Here is a 21512-nt window from a genome sequence, read left to right as displayed (position 1 = left end):
AAGGTGCTGGATCTAAACCTTTAAAGGTGGTCTTGGAATCATAGACTGGAGGTCTATGTTAGAGATCTAAAGCGTTAACCACTGGTTCATGTTGGAGAAGATCCACATCAAAAAAGCCTGAGGGTTTTAGAACTAGATTTGATAATCACGGTTAAATTTACTACAAATTCATAGTTTTGACTGTAAACTTCTATTTGATATAGTGGAATGTTCTTCTTGGGATTGTTACCCCTAGGTTTTTTACCTTGAAACTAGTTTGATTCATTGGTTTTTCTTGGGTCATCATATCTATGCTTTATTTATATTTTTGCTACATGATATAATTGATTTATGTTTAACCTAAGGCATGCATAATTGACTTAATTAATAAATTGAGCATAAAATCAGGTTAAATACTGTGTTTAGGGGTCTAAAAACTAACACAATTAATTAACACCCACTCCCTCTAGTTGTAATCCCGTTTGATAAGCCATTGCCAATAAACAAAGCAAAATCAATTCCAAAGAGAACCAGAATTATTCATGTATATAGATCTAAACTCGAATTCTGATAAATCCGCATCACAAGCATAAGCACCATCCCATTCCTCTTCTCCCTGCTGCCTTCAAACTCCATGCCTAATCTGTTACACCAGCATAGTCTCTAACACCTACACTTGTAAGTTTGTAACTTGTAAACACAGCCTACACAGGTGCCCTTATCACCAACCAACAACCTTAATGTTCTCAAATGCCAAACATAGTTGTAGTATTGCAATATATATTGTGATACGTATAGTACGATACATATCGTATCATATGTAAAAAGTTTTGCATCATAGTGGCATATTGGAAGTGCTCATAAAGTGTGTATTGTATGAATCGGAACATAAAAAATCGTGCATATCGTATGATACATAGACACATGCTTTAAAATGTATTTTTTTTGTTAAAATTTGTACTTTTATTTAAATCTAACAAGTTGTTAGAGTTTTTTTTTAACACAAAATTATTAGGTTATTTAATTTAGTCTAATAAAATAACATGTCCATAAGTTTTTTTCCCCCCTTTCTCCTACAAAATTTGGACTACACACTTTCACTTCACTTTCATATTTACAAATTTCTTTTCTATACTATGAATAAGATATTAGCTGATAATATAATTATTTTTTTATTATTGTTATAAGTCTAAGAAACTAGAATGCTAAGAAGAAATATTTTTTGTAATAAGAAATATTAAAATAAAAGAATAAGAAGAGATAGTAAATGTTGATGATGATGAAGAAAATTTCAATGAAGAAATAAGTTTGCAAAATGATGAACATGATGATAAAATTGACTTAAATGGAGTTGATTAGGCAAGATGATGAATGATGAAAATAAATTATTATTTCGGTCATTTGTAATGTATTATCACTTTTGAGTTTAATCATTTTTTTTTTTTTTGGAGAAACAAACACACACAGACAAGGGAGAGGGAAAGTGATTCTAACACAAAGGCACACTGCAACTCCACTCAAAAGCCATGGTTTAATCAATTTGAATGCATATATTATTAACACATTTTAGTGTGATTTATTTAGTTAACTTGTTAAATATTATTATATAAGTGATGAATAAATTATTCATTAGTTGAATATATTCAAAATTTATAATGAATATAACTTTATAAAGTATTTTGATTTTTGACCAGCATATGACCTAACATGCCACATTAGCATTATATGGATGTGTATAGAAAAAATATGTCATATCAGCAGACAGCAATTGTTGTTTATGGTGGTGGTAATGCAGGAAAAAGGTAAGTTTGAAAAGAAATCATTTCAACTTCTTCTCCATTTCAACTAATTCAAAGAGTTTCATAATGGCAATTTATGAGACCCTTATTACGGAAATGAAGGAAAAGAAGACAGTCCCATCTTGTGAAATCTCTCTTTGATTTGATCGTATTCTCCGCAATTCATCTTTATATATAGAACTATTTAGAAAGAAGTGAGATGCTTGATAGTCCATCGTATGATACACAAAACTGGCAATTAAATCGATCTACTAATTGAGAACTGCTCATTATCAGATTTCCTTAATGAATGACACCTTCCTTAATTTTCAATCGAAGACGTACTCGTAGAAACCAAAATTGAGAAACAATTCGAAGCCCGTCCTTATTCACGGCGTGGATTGTCATTGGAGCGGGAAAAAAAGGAATGGAATCTTTAGTTACTAGATTAGCTGAATTATTTTTTTAGTGAAAGATTAGCTTATTCATGAATTATATATAGACCTCATGTGGGAAAGTATGAAGTCTTGGTGCATTCTTTGAGATTTTATATATCTAAGATTCTACCTCAATAAAATTTTCATTTATATCAAAGTATTAATTTATTGAATAAGCTAATGGAGTTAATGCACATATTTATTATTTATATTAGAGGAATTTATATAATTACTTTTATAAATTTTATATAAGCAACTATTTTTATTTGGACTAATAATAATAATAGATTTAGAATATGACATTCAATGTAAATAAAAAGATTACTAATAGGGTAAATACTTTTTTTTATATTAATTATTTTAAGTGGTGTATTAATTATTTAACTATAATGAAATTTTGATGTCAATATTCTAAAAAAATTGATTTAAATAGGTTATTTTTGCTCAAATTTAGACACTTGCAAAAGTTGAAACAAAGTCCAACCAAAAAAAAACACACACACACAATTAAGAATGTAAAAAAAATTATTAATGGATATTTGTATTCTTATTTATTAAAATGAAATTTGTATTCTTGAGTAGGTATGAAACATGCCTATTTATATTAGTCACTATATCATATAAATTTCAAATTTATAAATACATATAGTATAATAAAATCACTATACTACTCTTATTGTCTTTCTATTTTGTCTATAAAATATAAACATTGAATATTATAATCTTTTACAATAAAAATTTGTCTATAAAATATAAACATTGAATATTATAATCTTTTACAATAAAAATTATTGAAATATTAGAGAAAACTAATAACAAAATGCAATGCACAAGCAAAACTTCCGAAAGTATTGAAGTACTATTCATCATCGCATCCATGCTCAGACCTCCTTGTCGAACTCTTTGGAGTTATCTTAAGAAAGTTTTCTTCTGTCGACTGCATTCACTTCAATGTTGTTTGTACTTGATCAGCCGCACAAGAACAATCACAATCCCAATTTTCCTCTTCAACCTGTTGCCTTTAAACTCCATGGCTCATGCTTCCTGGCAACCAAAAATGTACTCTACAACTCGCTACTTCTTTAACCTTTCAGAAAACAAGGTTTACCAGCTTAAGATTGTTTTTGAGGGGCCTGCTGTTGATACTTGGTGGGTGGACTCTTCTCAGGGCTGCTTGGTAGTTCTGGATGATGTAGCCAAAACTACCATTAATTTCTGATGAATTCTTCCACCTAATGGATAGGTTCTACTTCGTCCTATCTTTGTGGAAGATTTTTATCTCCAAAGTTGTTGGCGAATAATCGTTTACTGGAGTTATGGGCTTTTTTGAGTAATTTTCAGATTAAAATCATGAGCATTCAACCCTCAACACCACTCTAGTGCTTGAAAATTTCCAAGAGTCAATGTTAAGTCAGTTTTATCAGTGAAGACAACTGGTGATTTCTTGTTCATCAAATGATTCATTAAAAATATTTTTAACAAAAAAGTTAATGTTGTTGATCAAGTCTTACCTTTAGATTTTAGGCATAAATTATAGAAAAATGTGGAATTTGGGTTGCGTTTTTGGGTGGAAATCAGTTAATGTCACTCTTAAATTCTATTTATTTTATAGATGATAGATGGTTTGAGATGGAAATGGAGTTATGGTGGTCACAATCTTGGAATGACGAAAGTATTAAGCCATATTATCATTCTAATTTGGTAATCCACCACCCCCTTGGATTACCCCAAATCCAAGGCAAGGGACTAAGAGATCATGTTTAATCATTTCGTATCGTGATTTAGTCAATGTAATTTTTTTGTTCAATTTAGTTGTCTTTGTTATCATTATATTTTTTTTTCTATTAAAATGACTTTGTAGTTATATTTAGTCTATTTCTATATTCTTATTTTTGCCTCCAGCGAATCTGAACGTCTGATTTCAAGTAGATTTTGTAATCATTAGATTCCACAACAACCCATTACCAATCAAATAACTGGGAAAATTACACTTTTAACTCAAAAAAATACTTGTTACACTTATCCTCTTGAACTACAAGAATACATAATTACTCCCTAAACTAGTGGACTAATAACACTTTGTACCCTACCATCTATTTGAAAGTCAAGTTAGAAAAACAAGTCACATGCTACTCATGTGACTTTTTCATACAACTTAACTGTCAAATAGACAATAAGATGCAAAGTTTTACTTTTTTTTTTTTTTTTTTTTTTTTTTTTTTTTTTGATGAAAGACAATAACATTTCAAGACTAAAAACCAAAGCAAGGTTCAGTACAAGACCTGATGAAAGACCTCCCACTGAGATCTCCCTCAAATACAGCTACAATGTCCACAGGCGGACTATCAAAAATAAGAAAATCAGCATTTAAACTAAAACTCATCCTAGCTAAGCCATCAGCACATTGATTTGCTTGCCGGAAACAATGCTTAATACGGACATTTTGGAAGACAAAGATCAGATGCCTACAATCATCTAAATTAGGGGATATAACATTATTAACATAACCTGTATTCTGAAGCACATCAACAATGGACTTGACATCCATCTCAACTTCAAGACTGCAGATGTTTAAGCAGGAATCCCTCCTTGTAATTAATTACCTGACGTGTATAGGAGATGGGAAAAAGAGACTGCACTTGTTTAGGGAAATAATTAAGCTCTCAAAAACCTCTACTCTCATTAGCCAAAAAAATAAAGGTCTAAAAACATTATTAAAAAAGAAAAAGAAAAAGAAAAAGCAATTGATGACAGATAATCAATCCCAATATATATATATATATATATATATATGTTTAACATATGTGCATAAATGCAAAGCTCCAAATTGGATTAATCGATTGCTATCGCTGTCAAGTCAGAGCTACTGTCAGGAAAATTGGTCCTTTCATTGTACCAGGTCAAAAGAATCAATAATGGATAAAATTATCCTTCAAGACGGCACGGCTAAATCTGAAGGTGAAGAATCAAACAAAATGGATGTTTGTGGGCACCATAAATGGGTAATCATATACTAGATTAGCTCGCTTAAAGAAAAGGCCGAAACAAAGGGAGGTTAAGGCATTTGTGTCCCAAGTCCCAACTACTAATATAGCACAAACTCAAACCAAGGGCAGCAGCTTTGGCTGGTTGAGAAGCACTGGCTCTCTTTTACATTCTCTCTTCCCTCTGGATTACCTAAGATATACAAATAAAATAGAAACAATAGAAGGACAAGCCACCATCTCTGTGCATGAACTGATACAACTTCTATACAAGCTTTATCCAATTTGCACTTCATATTTACAAGCTAATAGTACAACAAGTTCATACAGTCAAGCATACAAGTTTATAAAACCTCGTGGCAACCAGTCCCATTGGAAAAGCTTGCAGAAAGATTTGGTCATCGAAGTCCAAAAAAGGGGATTATAATTTCTTAAATTGTCAGTGTTTAACCATTGCAGTAGGTTTTGTGGTGTGGAAAATTTGTCGATTTTCTTCACCACCTGGGAACCATCAGTATTGTGTACTTCAGAAAATAGTCAGATATAACCATAGCAGTGAGAGATCAAGTCAGCTTTTTTGTGATAATCTGACGAGCATTCACATTTGCCGCATCTACTTTTGAGGAAAAATATGAGGAGCAGAAAATTTAGGAAGCCCGGAGACAAAACTTGGTAAACATGTAGTCCATTCTCATCTGCGTAGCATAACCAAAATAAGAGAACAAATCTTAGATATTTAACGCAATAACACTGCAGTAAGCTTGCAACAATATTTCAGACATAAAAATTAGGTCACATTAATCAACAATTTTGGCGGGGTTGCCAAATATATTGACATGAAGAAAAAAATGAGAAAGAAAACAACATTCACAACCAATCTGAAAAAGATTCAAAATTCTCAGATTGATTAAACATCCAAAGGACCGTGCAGATGACAAAAGAGAAAAATTAAATAAGAAGAAATCATTATGAACCTCATTATGATTACCAAAATAATGTGACTTGCAACCAGATGACATTCCATAAATGCAATAATTAATGACTAAAGTTAATGCAAATCCAACATTGCCATTCGGAAAAAATGTCAATACCAACTTTCCAAAGATAAAAATAAAAATATTTTTTCTAAAACAAGGATCAAAGTATCCTGGACAAAAGCTGCTCAACTAGGTAACATTATCAAGTCCTTGCCTCACTTTCCGAACCACAAAAGATTTACCCCCTTTATTGCACAAGTTTAAAACTGCACCCATGAACCACAAAATATTTACCCCTTTGATGGCAAAGGTTTCGAACCACTCCCATTTTAATCCAACAAACCTACATAGTCGCTTTTAGTAAGTTGAGGACAAGGGGGACTGAACCCTGGATCAAGACATACAAGTTTCACCAAAAAAGGCCATGGGCAACCAACTTATCACTTTTTGATAGTTGAAGACAAGGGGGACTGAACCCCAGATCAAGACCAATACAAGGTGTTCGGTTGCCACTTGGCAAGAAGACCATGTGCAACCAACTTAGTCACTTAATAAGTTACAAGAAATTGTAAAACAATTGAAAACACTTATGTGCCTGTGCAAGTCAGATATAGACTGAAGCATAAATCCATCAGACGCATGAGCACCAGCCTAAGCACTATCTTTACCAGATACAACTCCAGCGTCCAATTCAATATCACAAATTCTGCCAACACAGATGGAATGATAAAATTCACATAAATGTTGCAAAAGTACACATGCATTTCCATACAGTAGGACCTGCATTCTCCAAATATGAGGTTATCAAACAAACTGATGCACATGTACTGATTCTATCGCTATCCTAGAACTAACTAGCAAACCATTCAACCTAAGTAATTTAATAATATAATTACTTGAACATAGAAAAATATACTCATTTAAATGCAGACAGATCTGCTTAAACTGAACAAGATTACAAGGAAAGTTTACATAACAGTAAGTGACCCGCAAAAGGGAAGAGTTTATTTACAGAGATATGTAGTGACTAGCCGAAATAAGAGAAGAGGATGAGGTTTGTGCCAAAAAACCAACCTGGTAGTTCAGGTACAGATGTACTTCTGGGTGTAGTGTGAGATCTACTCCCTGTCCCATAAAAGGTGTCTTCTATAATAAAAACACACATCTTAAGAAGTATTTGATGCCTTAACAACTCAAGTTTTTTGTACGTTCTCCAAAAATGACCCTTATATTAATGGTACTTTTAACTTTTCATAAATGATCTATATATTTCAAAGTGAGATATATAGGAAAAGTAAGAATTTTGTATTTATAAATTTTATTTATTTAAAGACACATATTTTGTGATGTGAAATTGGGAAGTACAACAATTATTGGGGGATGGAAGGTGTATAAATTTTATTGCTCAGAGAACACATGAAAGAGGAAAAACAATTGAGCCAACTGGATAATTGACACATTTAAACAGCCTTAAGAAAGTGAGTTGGCCATACAAGAATATGACACAGATCTAGCATAAGAATTAATTCATATGCATAAACAAAAGAAATAATATTTTACATTATAAGGCTGTAAGGTCTAGCTGAAGTCATCCCCTGAATCTAGAAAACACAAACCTGGCAGGGAAGCAAGTAATCCTATGAGTTCAAACTTCAAACAGAGTGTGAATCTAGAAATCACAAACCTGGCATCAGGTAGTAACTCTGTCACAGGAAAACCATAATTCCTATAAATTCCTAACTCAGCCACAGAAATACTGCCACACCCCAGTGTCTAATTTAAGCCAGCATGAAATTAAGTCAAGTATTCTAGCAGAAGTTATGCCAGAAGTGGGTTTGAACATGAATATAGAATCACTAGAGCATCAATTTTATGCATACCTTAAGAGCTGCCTCTGCAAATATGAGTATGCTTTTAACGTATAAAATAATCACAGGTAAGGATTTACAACGTTGACTTTTCACCACTCCAATTATATATATTATAAATTACTGCTTATCTTAGAAGTTTAAGCTATTAGGAACTGCTAAATTTAATCATTTAACCATAGTATTCTAACATTCCCCCTCACGTGTGGGACTGTGAGCCCAAACTCCTCAATAAATGAGGCTTAATACATGAGATTTTTAACTTTTTAAATGGGAGGTAGAGTACAAACAAGGCTCAAACTCAAGACCACAAGCTCTGATACCTTAATAAATTACCACGTGTCCTAAAAGCTTTATTAGGAAATAGCGAATTTAATATAGTAATCTAAAAATATATAAGTAGACCTCTAGATGAGGACAAATATCAAATTTCCTGCTGTCAAGTCCCAGTCCAAGGAATTCAAGCAGCAACTCCAATTGGAACAGGAACAGCACCAGATTCAGAAATTCTCAAGCACTGAGATATGATATACCTTAAACGAATCCAGCACAGATTCCAAGCAGCCATTGCTACAGTTCACGTTGGATCTAAAAGATTATATTAGAAGGTTTAATATAAATATATATATATATAGGGTTTGGAATAGGTCATGTTACAATGATTGCTTAATTAATTTAGTAATAGTTATGAGGAGTTTTTTTTGTTTTTTGTTTTGATAAGTGATAGTTTTTTTTTTTTTTTTTTTTGATAAGTAAAGAAAGGGGAGTTATACATTACTAGTTAGCCTCTAAAGTAGTTTTGACTTCAATAGGCTTTGATATGAGGAAAAAGTGTAAAATATAATACATTCGAAAGTGTACTTTATTTAAAACTCACAAGTAGAAGAGTTTGAATATGGTATTCCCGAAAACTCCATTCCTTCACTTGTAGGTCCATGCTTTGGTCTAACACATGCATAGACAAGGAAACGGATGTGGTTTGCCAACAGCCATGTAGCTCGCCCAACACTTCTTGGTGTTTCTAATGAAGACGTCTAGGGTTCAATAGACAAGAAAATAGATGTGGTTTTCCAAGAGCCTTGTAGCTCACCCAGCACTTCTTGATGTTTCCATTTTAGACGTCTAGGGTTCAAATCCCCCTTCCCCGATTGTTGCAACTATTAAATTATCAAAAAAAGGAGGCGAGGAAAGTAACAAAGATATATATATATATATAAACTATTTTCCTCTCTAGCCCACTAGAATTTTCTCTCTCTAACAGATGATATATAGAGAGGACATTAGCTGTAAGGAATAAATATACAAAAACTGTCTTCTCTTTATTTTCTCTCCAAATTAAGAACCCTAGGAGTAAGAAACAAAATATACTAAAAATTTCCACCCTTTATTATATCTCCAAATCAATAACCCTTTTCCAAGGTTGCAAACGACACTACACTCCTTTTCCATAGTTGCATCAAACAAACTCCATCAAAATTTAAAAAAAAAATTCATTATTACAGCCATGTGGCTTCACCTATATGTTCTGATTTTAGAGTTGCACCTTGAAGCACTCCTGAACAAACAACAATTATATAAAACATTTAGACTACATTATTAATGCATATGTTAATACCAGCGTGTAGTCTAAATCAACATTTCTCTATTTTCTTCTGATCAATATCCTTGTATCCCTTATTATGCCTTACACTGAGGTTAATATCTCAAAAGACAAAAGCTTAAAAACCTTAAATTACTCTTTTTGCCTCACAAGAGAAGTACTAGACTAATAGTTTCAATAATTTAAAATTAATTTGTTTATACAAATATACTAAAGCTAAATGCATGTACTATCACAATTATTTTGTTTGCAAATTAATTTGAGTCAGTTTATATACATACATATATATAAGTTATAATTTTTAAGTCAATTAAGCTGTCTCAAGGCTATTGTAATGGAAACATCGTGTTCTTTTAATAATTCACCATCATTATTAAACCATCTCAATTTTTTTTTTTTTTTTTTGAGGGAAAGAGAGTGAAAATTTGGGGGGGGGGGGGGGGGGGGTGGGTGTGTGTTCAACAAAATTATTTTGTTTCATGGCTACTGCAGTAAGTCATATAGTAAAAAGATAACTTCAACAAGTGCCATTGCCACAAAATATGGGGAGGAACGGGGTGTTGGACTTCGGGTTTAGTTAGGGGAGTTCTCATGGGTGCAGCCTGTGGAGGTTGGAGCAATTTTCAGCGTTTTGTGTCTTTTGATGTTGGGGATGGCCATTGTCTTCAGTTTTGGCATGATGTGTGGCATGGGAGTCAATCCTTGAAGGAGTTATATCCCGCTTTGTTTGCTTGCTCTCTTGATCAGAGTGCTTTGGTACATTCAATCCTGGATTGCCATGTGGAAGGGGATGGTAGGCTCTGGAACGTGAGATTTCATAGAGGTTTTCATGATTGGGAATTGGAGGCAGTTGATTCCTTCTTAGATCTTATATATTCCAATATCCCTAGAAGGAACCTGTGACAGGATGTTATGGAAATTAAAAAGTGTGGTGTCTTTACTGTCCACTCTATTATGAGGCTATCCGTGGTGCATCACCAAATTCTTTCCCCTGGAGGAGTATTTGGTATTCTAAGGCCCCTACGACGGTTTCCTTCGTTGTCTAAACTGCTGCCTGTGGGAAGATCCTAACTCGTGATAATCTTATCAAGCGAGGATTTACCCTAGTTGGGTGGACTTGTATGCGTAGACGTAATGGAGAGACAGTAGACCATTTGTTGATTCATTGTGAGCTTATGATTTATGGAGCTTGGTTTTTAGAATGTTTGGAATCTATTGGGTACTATCAAGGAGGGTGGTTGACCTCTTATCAAGGTGGTGGAATTGGTTTGGAAAGCACTCTTCGGAGATTTGAAATTTGCTCCTTTATGTGTAATGTGTCTGTTGTGGAGGGAGACGAATAATCACACTTTTGAGGCTAGAGAAAGATCAAAAAGTCAGTTAGAAGATTTGCTAATTCGTACCCTATTTGATTGGTCCCGTGTGTGAGGTCTTACAAATAGTAACACTCTCATAGACTTCATAGATTCATTTTGTAATTGTTCATAAGTTTTGTAATTCTTTTAGGTTACAAAGTGCTCATCATTGTGAGCTTGCGTAACCATTTTACAAGCACGGCTTGAGATACCTGAACTCCACCCCAATTGGCTTGTAAATTAGGCTTGCATGGGGAGGATTATAAACAGGTAAGGTTCAAATAACACAATATTTGCCAAGACAAAATTCACAATAACATCGAAGATGGACCAGAGTTGTCTAGTTTGATTCCTCAAACAGATCCCTTGTTTTTAATATGAAAATCTGTTCAAATTGCCACAACATTTTACTTCAGATATCACAAGTTATTATATACCCAAACAATGGAGCAATTACAAAGTAATCTTTTCCATAGATGAACCTATGTTATGTGCCCTTGATATGCATTGCAATGTCAGAACTGTGCTCATTAATCATATAATCTCAAAACGACCAAATCTAACCGTCTTACTGCTCCAAAATGAGCACTATTAGAATATGTCAAAACAACACTATCCCAAAACATGCAACCCTATCCTGAAACCAAAAATCTATTTATGTTTGGGGAATTTTTGGATATTTTCATTGGGTTTTTAGATGTTACAAATGTCATCCTCACTGATGTAATTAAATAAAACTATAGGTGTGCACACTCAAATGTATAGGAAAACTACTTGTATGATTACTAGTTGGACCCTATCACGCTAACCACTAACACATTCAACACCCTTCTTAGTTCTTTAAAATGGCCTTAAGAATATTCACAACAATATCTACTGAAGACCTTTTGTATAAGGACACCCAATGCTTTTGATATCCCACTTAAGCTTTTACTTTCAAGCATTAATGTCTTCACAGATAAGGTTCCGGTAGAGGTAAATCAGCATTGGAAAAAGAAGTTGGTGTTAAGTTGGACCACCTTGCACTTGCTGCTTTTACTTGCAAATAAGTAATCATTGAAATTAAACTAAAAGTAATAAAGCAACTTATGACTGAGAGCGCTTTGTCCAACACAACCAAGCAAATTCAAACAAGCAGCAATATTTATAAAAGGGGATTAACAGACAGGAAAATTTAAAAATTGTAGTCTTTATCATAGAAATGAAACTCATTATTGACCTCAAAGCCCCTTTCACCATAATATCTAGAAATAATGAAGTATCAATGCATCATATTATAAGTTGCAACAAAGTTAAAAAGGTGACTCTAGGCTTACTAAGCCTAGGAAGGCACTTCCCAAATCCAACAACATTAAATTATTGCCTATAGCCTTCAAGATTGCTTACTATAATCATTAAACTTTTAAGTCAAAATTGCAGGACAAACTACATTTTCAATCCTAAATAAATAATATAGCTGCACCATAAAACTATTCAAACATTGGGGACTAAGTCAAGAAATATTCACCATGAAAATGAAAACCTGCAATCTTAATTATAAAAGAGTAAAGTCAGGTAAAGTATTCAAACCTGATACTCTTTACATTTCTAGGTCCCCTCAAATCATGACATACTCAAGAGTACAGATCATATCAGATATTCCCTTTATTCATGTAGATTTTTATTTGTTACCAATGCAGTAGTTTTTTAAGCATCATAACATTTTTGGTCTTGAACACAAATATATGTCCTATAGCTTACCAAACCACTACACCAAGTTCAAATTCATGACTCCAACAAGTTTAGACTTTAGACACACTGCAAAGTATTGGATAAAAACAAAATTCAAGAAATAATCTAAATGACAAATCCAGCAATGTAACCCTAAAAGCATTTTCACTCTGCATTAAAACGTTCCCATACACACGCATGCACACAAACTCATGTGTATTTTCTTTAGTAGGTCATGCACACACAGACCAGTTGATTTTGAACTAACCCATGACCTCACAGTATATAAAGTGGGGGAAATTGGTAAGGCATTTATCAAACAGGCTCGGAGTATATATATATATATATATATATTTTAATTAAACAGGCTCTGAGTATTAACCCAACATAAATTATAGAAAACAAGAACATAATAGAGAATCCATCCCAAAATATACATTTGAATGACCAGCGATTGTATGCTAAACCTAAAGAGACACATCAAGTCCATCTATAGCAATACAGCAATTATATAACAATACAGAAATATTTTTAAAAGGGGATTAACAGAGAGGAAAAATGTAACAATTGCAGTCTCTATCAGGGAAATGAAGCTCACTATCAACCTCAGAGCCCCTTAAAAAATTAGTTACATATGCTGCTGGAGAAATCTTTTCAAGAAGTAATTTAAATGTTTATCTCTGATACAGAACACACCAATCAATGTAAGATGAAGTTGTTTTACAACTCATCTGGAATCATCATAAGATTCAGAAATAAAGGTATCTAGGCATCACTTTAGAAGTTGTAACGAAATTAAAATGTGACTCTAGGTTTACTAAGCTTAGGAACGCACTTCCCAAATCCAGCTCCCACCATACATTCCAACATATATTTAGATCTAGACAACATGAAACTATTGCCTCAAGTCTTCAAGATGGCTAACTGTAATCATTAAACTTAAGTCTAACTTGCAGTTGCAGGACAAACTACATTTCCAATCCTAAAGAAATAACAGAGCTGCTATCTAAACATATTGGGGGCTTAATTCTAGATATATTCACCATGAAATCAAAAACCTCCAATCTTAGATATAAAAAAGAGTAAAGATAGGTAAAATATTCATACCTCATATTCTTCACATTCCTAGTTCCCCTCAAATCATGACATACCAAAGAGAAGAGTACAAATCAAATCAGCCATTCCCTTTATTCATGTAGAGTTTTATTGGTTACCATTGGAGTAGATTTCTAGGCATCATAATTTATTTTGAACTTGAACACAGATATCTGTACCATAGCTAATTACCAAACCACTATACCAATTTCAAATGCATGACTCCAATTAGTTTAGACATTAGCCACACTGCAAAGTATTGGATAAAAAATTAAAAATTAAAAAAATCAAGCATTAATCCAGATGATAAATCTGGCACTCTGAATTAATATGCCATACACATGTGCACACAAACTCATGTGTGTGTTTTCTTTGGTAGGTCGCACACACAGACCACCAATGAATTCTACCCATGACCTCACCATTTACATTGTTCTTGCAAGGGAGGAAAGACTCATTGGCAGCAAGTGTGCGTATAAAAAAAATAAGCCACTGATGATTACAAGCAGTGCCATAACAGTAACCGACTGCAGGGCACTTTTCTGACAGTATATAAAGAGAGGGAAACTGGAAAAGCACCTATCTAACAAGCTCTAAATATTAGCCCACCATAAAGTACAGAAAACAAGTACTTAAAACAAAAACCATGCCAGAATATACATTTGAATGACCAGCAATTGAATGCTAAAAAGACACAGGAACTCTATCTCACAGAAATGCTAAAGATTCCACAATATGATTGTAAATATAATGACTATGGTACATAGTTGCACAAAAAAATAACATCCCTATCATCTACAGATAGGCAAAACTTGACATCGAACTAGAGCTATAAGATAGCAGAGGAAAGCCATCAACCATATATAATTCTTAATAACCAGAAGGAAACGGTGCTTGCCAAATGCAATTAAACTAGATAGAAAAGTCAACTCTGTTACTGAGGCATAAAGTTGGGTATACCTTAATGAATCATGTCCCCGGGACACTCTGATTTGCCACATTCAAAATTGCACCACCTCTTCAAAACTATTCAATTACAGATAGATAGCTTCCCACTCCATTCATCAGCCACACCATAATCAATGCTGAGCTCCCTCATAGGAGGGATGTTCTCCATTGCAAACAGCATAAGGTGAGGGAACATCAAGTTATTGTGATCATAAAGCACAAATTGTACCAACACATTTGGAGTTGTACTATGGCTCATATAACAAGCAACATTCCTCATTCTTGATACATCCATGGCAAAATCCAACGGAGGAATTGAGGGATATGACGGACGCACATAATCAGTGAAAATCTGAGATAAATCACCCCATTCTGCCCATCTACTTGAAAACCGATTCGGATAAACCAGGGTATCACCATTCATAGACAAAATTTGGGCTTGATCCCTCGTCAAAACAACCCCGGCATATTCACATATAAAAGCACCAGCTTGTATCAAATCCAAGGACCTAACTCCCCAACCCGTCTCCCTCGACCTAAATACTTCTAGTCTATTTCTCAACCCTCTTTGAGTAACACGATTTCGGCAGGTTGGAGGGCAACTACAAAAGGGTCCACATTCAAAGACAATGGGCTTCCCTCTCAAGAGATTACCACTATAATCGTAAGCAAACTCTCCACCATTCTTCATAGCACAAAAGCAATCATCAGTACAACTTGAAACGCAATCACACCCCGTACCACTCCCCGTCTGATGAAATGCATACGGTGGAAACACCGTCCTCACTAGATAGTCATAATACATAGGCTCCTGATCAGAGTCAATGTCATTGAATAGCAACACTGGCACATTCTCCTTCTTCATGGAAAAATCAAGGCTAAGATAGCCAGCAGGCCTAGCCTCCAAGGGTCTAGTCCTAAGACTCTCAGCAAACCTCAACATAGCACTACCCATTTCAGTCTGCCCCTCAATCCTCAACAGTTTATACTTGTAAACCCCAAAACCAGACTTTCCTACATCAAACCAACAATCATGAATTCTATATAAACCATCATAAACATACACCTTACTCGTTACGCCGCCCTCGTATTTCATCCCTCTGATAACTCTAACCTCGATCCCGTAATGCATGCTCCTCTCCAATGCCAAGTTCCCACTCTCCAACTTCTGGTGCATACATTGTCTCGAATACTTGTCCTGCCCACCCTGACCTGTGTACACGATCACATCCCCGGCATCCTCATCGTCCTCATAACCGCCAGAGACGATGATACTAGTAGCTATGGGCTCACCATTGGAGCTCTGGCTCGCCGGTACATAGTCGATCCCGGCTTGCGCCTGGCCATGTAAGCCGACCACACACAACTCCATTCGAAAAAAGAAGAGATCGCCAATGTAGACCCCAGGGATTGACCCTACGATTCGCTTGTCTCGGTTGAGCCAGAGCCCGCGGTCGCGCATCACGGAGGCGGCGCGTAGATCGCCACGGACTCGCCGCAGCGAGGGAATTGGACTGAGCTCTTCGCCTGGGGTCGGGCTCGGGTTCGGGTTCGGGTTCGAGTTCTGACTTTGGCTTAGGCTGTGGCTCAGGCTCTGTCGGCGCTTCTCGTCTTCCATCAAGGACAAGATTCGGAGAGAATCGTAGATCATACGCGTCCTACGAACGACGTCGCGGAAGTAACGCTGGTCTTCCATGCCCAGATCCGTGACCCGAACGAGCTCCGAGGAGCGTTGGTGGTGGGGCCGCCTCCGCGAAACGGTGAGGGTTGTTGTTGAGACCTGGTTGGTGTTGTTGTTGGTGTTGGTGGTGGTAGTTGTGGCGGTTGGGGTGGAGGCTTCTTGTGGGACCGGAACTATAGCGCGTGAATCGGGGTCCACCAAGACGTCTACGTCACCATACCGCTGCAACCCCTTAGCGAAAGCAGTGCGGAAGAGCTCAGAAATGCGGTAGAATTCGGAGTACACGTTGTCTGATTCATCGGGGGAAGGCTGAGAGGTCGAGAGAGGGGTATTTTCGGTATTTGAAAAAAACAGTTGTTGCTGCTGCTCTTGTTGTTGTTGTTGTTGGTGGTGTTGGTGTTGGAGTTGTAGTAGTAGTTGATGTGGTTGGTGATTTTCAAGTGGCTCATCTAAAGGTTCGAGTTTGGGTTCGATTTTGGGGGTTAGTAGTGTAGGTCTGGCTGTGTTGGTGTTGTTCAGAGGTGGGTCTGGGAGGAGATTGAGGTCTTGGAAGGGGATAAGAGAGCCCATTTTGTTGGGAGAGCTGGAGGTTAGGGCATAGAAAGATTGGTACGTTTTCTTTTGAACTTTCGTTAGGGTTTAGCGGAAAGCTTTGGAGGTATTTTCATGGCGGAATTTGAAATAGCAGAGAGAGAGAGAGAGAGAGGCAATTGGCTTTGTAATAAGGAAATGAAAGAGAATATTTTAATTTGAAACTGGAACAAGTTGTTTTGGATTTTGGGGGCATTGGTGTGACAGAAATGCCCCTAGATGTGTTGAGCGAGCGATGGTGTTTAATAACACATGTTTGCAGTAACAAGTTTTTTGAATGAGAGGAGAGGGTGTTCTTTCTTTCTTAGGACTCAGGAAACTTTTTTGGCTTTTTAACTTAGCTCACGAATTATACCATGCCATCCAATGTGGATGACCTCAACTACACTTCAATTGGGCCCCAACCGCCTCATCTGTCCCAAAATCCACAATTTTTCCTTTTTCTATTTTTGGTATTTCTTCTTTGAAGTGAATTTGAAAATTAAATAAAGCACCCATCCCTTTATATATATATATATATATATATTTTAAAAGCCTTCAGATAAACTATTTAAGTATTTATATAGAGTTAACAAAAATGATCTCAGATATATTTAAAAATAAAAAACCATAATACTTTTGATGAAAGTTTATATCTTCAATAAACATATGATTAATTGTAATTTAATTATATATACTATTATAAACATCATAGTAATGTTGTTATGAGGATGGGAAATAAAAATTTTCAATTTATTTATTGCTTTTATATAAAAAAATTATCTATATACTTTTTATTTTAAGTATGAAGATTTGAGTATTAGATGTTTACGATAAAAGAAAATGTTATTTAATTTAAAATGTATTGGTTATGTAAGATTGAAGTGTGAACACATGAATTTCTACTTAGTTAAAGGCTCTCTTTCCAAGTTTAAGTATAAATAGTTTGATTTTTTTTTTTTTTATTCTTCCCTTAAGTTTCATTTTAATTTATTTTTAATTACATGAATAAAATATGTACACATGATTTTTGATATCAATTTTTGTATACATTTTATTTTAAGTGTGGAGATTTTAATGTTGAATGTTTACAATAAAAACAATAAAAAATTTTATTAGACTTAAAAGTCATTGGCTACATTAGATTTAAGTGTGAATACATAGGAATGTTTATCTAGTAAGAAAAGGCTCCCTTTTCAAATTTAGGTATGAAAATTTTGATTTTTTCTTTATGTATTTAATTATTCTTTTAATATTCATTTGAAAAACAAACCCACCTGTTTTTTTTAGTCAAGTCCTTTATTAAATCAAAAATGAAAACACATGAACTTTATTTTTTTAGAAATTTTTTAAAATTTAATTTGTTTTCACATTAATGACTTAATTATTTCACTTTGATAAAGATATGTGTTTATTTAAATTTGAGTCGATCAATATGAACTATTCAAGATATCTTTATTTTTCTATTTATATGTTTCGTAGAAAGTAGAAATATCTTGAAATCTTTAAAAGTAAAATAAAATAAATTCAACTCCCTCATTCCCATGATAATAGCCCACTTGCCAAAATAATTATAGAACAAAGATAAACAAACGCTTCTTTAGATAAAACGAGATATTGCTTCTCTTTTTTTCTTTTTTCTTTTTTCTTTTTTTTTTTTCTTCTTCTTCTTTTTTGTTTTTTTGTTTTTAATTTTTTGATAAGCAGAGATATTGCTTCTCTACCTACAAATCGCAATACTCTTTTCATTTTCGTTCTTGTTAACTATAGTTCTTTTTTTCTTTTTCTTTTTTGTATTTTTAACAATCGTTATAGTTCTTCGATGATATTAGTTGAGGTGTACTTAGTGTGTGTTTGGCGTCAAATTAAAAAGCCAGCTTATTTTACTATTCAGTTTATTTTTTGTACTATTTATGGGTTTCACTATACTTTTTAGTACTATTTATAGGTCTCACTGTACTATTTGAGCTAATTTTTACCTTTATCTACAGTACTTTCAACAAAAACTTTTCAATTTCAACAAAATAAACAGATTCCAAATAGACCCTTAATATAATTAAGGTTTAGAGAAAATTTTATTTTTACAAATTTTACATTAATTTCAATCTTCTTTTTCTTCTTTCAATTATATCCTTACTTATTTGTACATTATTAATTTGAAATAAGGTTTGTTCTAAAAAATAATGATGATAATAATAAGGTTTGGTGGTGTAACTCCGTAAAAGGAGTAATTACATTCCTTGGAATTAAAATATGCATCACTTCCCAAAAAATAAAATAATTTTAAAAAATTGCATCACTTAAAATATAATTAAATTTTATGCATAATATAAAAATTATATGTATGATTCGTATGAATAGGCAACGCTGCCACGCCTTAATCAAATCAGTTCACGAAGCATTCAAAAAAAAAAAACCTTCCATCTTTTTTTTTTTGAGGGAAAAACCTTCCATCTTTTCACATTGATAAGGACTCAAGGTGCATCAAGTCACTCCTTTAATGCTTTTCATTATATTTTTTTATTCCAACTCAAATCCATGACATTAACTTTTGACTTTTGTGGTACAAGTAATAGTACAATGATAATATCTTTTTTTTTTTTTTTAACGGTGTCTTATATATGTGTTTCAAATTCTACCTTCCCCTTTAGTGTTTAATTATGTAAAAAAATAAATAATAATTAATTAAACAAAAAAAAAAACTTTTGACTTTTAGAAATAGGCAGAATGTTTGAGAAGAGAAAATATAATCATATGAGATGACATAAGAATATAGTAGAAATAAATAAATATATATATATATATATGTAATATAAAGCAGTTTCTAATTAGTTTAATTAGTAAATTATTGTCATTCATTAAGTGTGGGTTTGGATTCAGCGCTTCTGCTGAATCTTGTGTCCACGTTTTCCCTAGACAGAATTTACTGTTCATGAGACATGTAACTGTTCACGCATTGTTCATATACTGTTTAGCACTGTTTGCAGATTAAAAAAATATTAAAAATTGGTCCCATGGTACTATTCACATATTTAAAAATTATTTTGCTATAGTGTTTTCAATTTTCAGTTTTTAATTTCAACAACAATAAGTTCAATCCAAACAGACCTTAAGTGATGTGTTTGGATTAAGCATAACTCATAACTCATAACTCAAACTCAATTCTCATAAGTCATTTTTCTAACTCTATTTCTTCACCCACTCAAAATAAAAATTGTTTGATTTCATATCATGGCTCCTACAACTCAAAATTTTGCACAAAATAGTGGGACTCATTTACTGTACTGCGTCAGAACTCAGAACATTCCATAGGTTTCCAAAAAAAAAAAAAAAACATTCCATAGGAATTAAAATTTGTTTGGTCCTAAAACTTGTTTGGTCTTGTTTTTTTTTTTTTTTTTTTTTTTTTTTTTTTCATTTGACGCCAGTCTTGAACTTCCATAGGAAATTGGTTCTTGTTAAATTCTTTAAATTAACGCAATCATTCTTATTGTTAAATTGGCATATCCATTTCGGCATCTTCTATAAGATGGGCCCGTAATGGACCATGCTTATGGAATCTCCCTCAATGAAAACTTCCTGCAATCCTATGATCCTATCCTATCTGCTCTCTGCAGTCTTGCAGGTATTGGTTTTGCTTCGTCCAGCTCAAGCACCATGTTACTTCTTTTACTAGCAACTGCACACAAAAGAACTTACATTTTCAAATCTTTCCCAGTATTGTGAAGTACATAGCAGGAAAAAAGATTTAGATAAAGCACACAAACTTCAACCCCAGCACGGTCATACATTTCGGTACTCAACTAAGTCTTGAAAAATAAATTTCAACAGAAAAAAAAAAAATATATATATATATATATATATATATCACAGAGCAACATCTCAACAAAACAACAATGGACATGGAAAAGAGAGAGGGAGAAAGTGAAGAACAGACCCAAAATGGCAAAATTGGCAGAACAGACCGCCGATGACAGATCGTGTCCTGCTACGGTCAGCTTGTGTCTTCGGCTGGACAGCTTCACCACTTCGGATGCACTGGATTTTTCAGGGGAAGAAGATAGAAGGTAGAAGAGTAAAGCGAAATGTGGGCGTGTGATGCTTTGAGAGTGAAGAGTGTGAAACAAAGCAAATAGAGTAAAGCCAACAGTCTCAATGGGTCTGATGTGACCACTCACTGCGACGGCCCGCACAGTTATTGAATAATTACAACTTTGTCATTAAAACTCAATTCTCATCGCTTTGAAAACACAAAAAATTGTGTGTTTTCAATTTTCACATCCCATAAATTAATATATTTGAGTTTTGAGTTACGATCTCAAAAATTTGTCCAAACACTCTATAACTCAATGGATCTCATATTTTTTGAGTTTTGAGTGTTAAAAGCTGAGATATGAGTAACGAAAACAACAAAACCAAACAAGGTGGGGTCACAATCCACCAACACCAAAAGAAAACTCATTGGTGTATTTACATGCGGTGAAAAGAAATTATTATATAATGAATATCAAAAGTTCAAATCATATTGTA

At 33.9% G+C, this 21512-nt stretch overlaps 1 protein-coding gene across 3 annotated transcripts; it reads right to left on the bottom strand.

The window, feature by feature from the left end:
* Positions 1-5401: 5401 nt before the first annotated feature.
* LOC126688527 (histone-lysine N-methyltransferase family member SUVH9) lies at positions 5402-17306 on the bottom strand. 3 transcript variants are annotated; one of them, XM_050383248.1, is made up of 3 exons: positions 14744-17306; positions 7230-7301; positions 5402-5873 (listed from the first exon to the last, which is right to left on the bottom strand). In XM_050383248.1, the coding sequence occupies exon 1, from the start codon at positions 16980-16982 to the stop codon at positions 14814-14816; it is 2169 nt and encodes a 722-aa protein (XP_050239205.1). In that variant the 5' UTR covers positions 16983-17306; the 3' UTR covers positions 5402-5873; positions 7230-7301; positions 14744-14813. The 3 variants fall into 3 exon arrangements, with proteins under 3 accessions (XP_050239205.1, XP_050239206.1, XP_050239203.1); XM_050383249.1 differs by having other exon boundaries at positions 7230-7298; XM_050383246.1 differs by lacking the exon at positions 7230-7301 and having other exon boundaries at positions 14744-17305.
* Between the last annotated feature and the right edge of the window lie 4206 nt (positions 17307-21512).

This window comes from Quercus robur, chromosome 6 (assembly GCF_932294415.1).
Source record: "Quercus robur chromosome 6, dhQueRobu3.1, whole genome shotgun sequence".
Taxonomy (NCBI): domain Eukaryota; kingdom Viridiplantae; phylum Streptophyta; class Magnoliopsida; order Fagales; family Fagaceae; genus Quercus; species Quercus robur.
Note: the sequence above shows the minus strand (reverse complement) of the source record. Positions and strands in the feature narration are given on the sequence as shown.

What these genes read in the sequence shown, in the direction of transcription:
- LOC126688527 (XM_050383248.1), bottom strand. Translation starts at nt 16,982, where the DNA reads ATGGGCTCTCTTATCCCCTTCCAAGACCTCAATCTCCTCCCAGACCCA.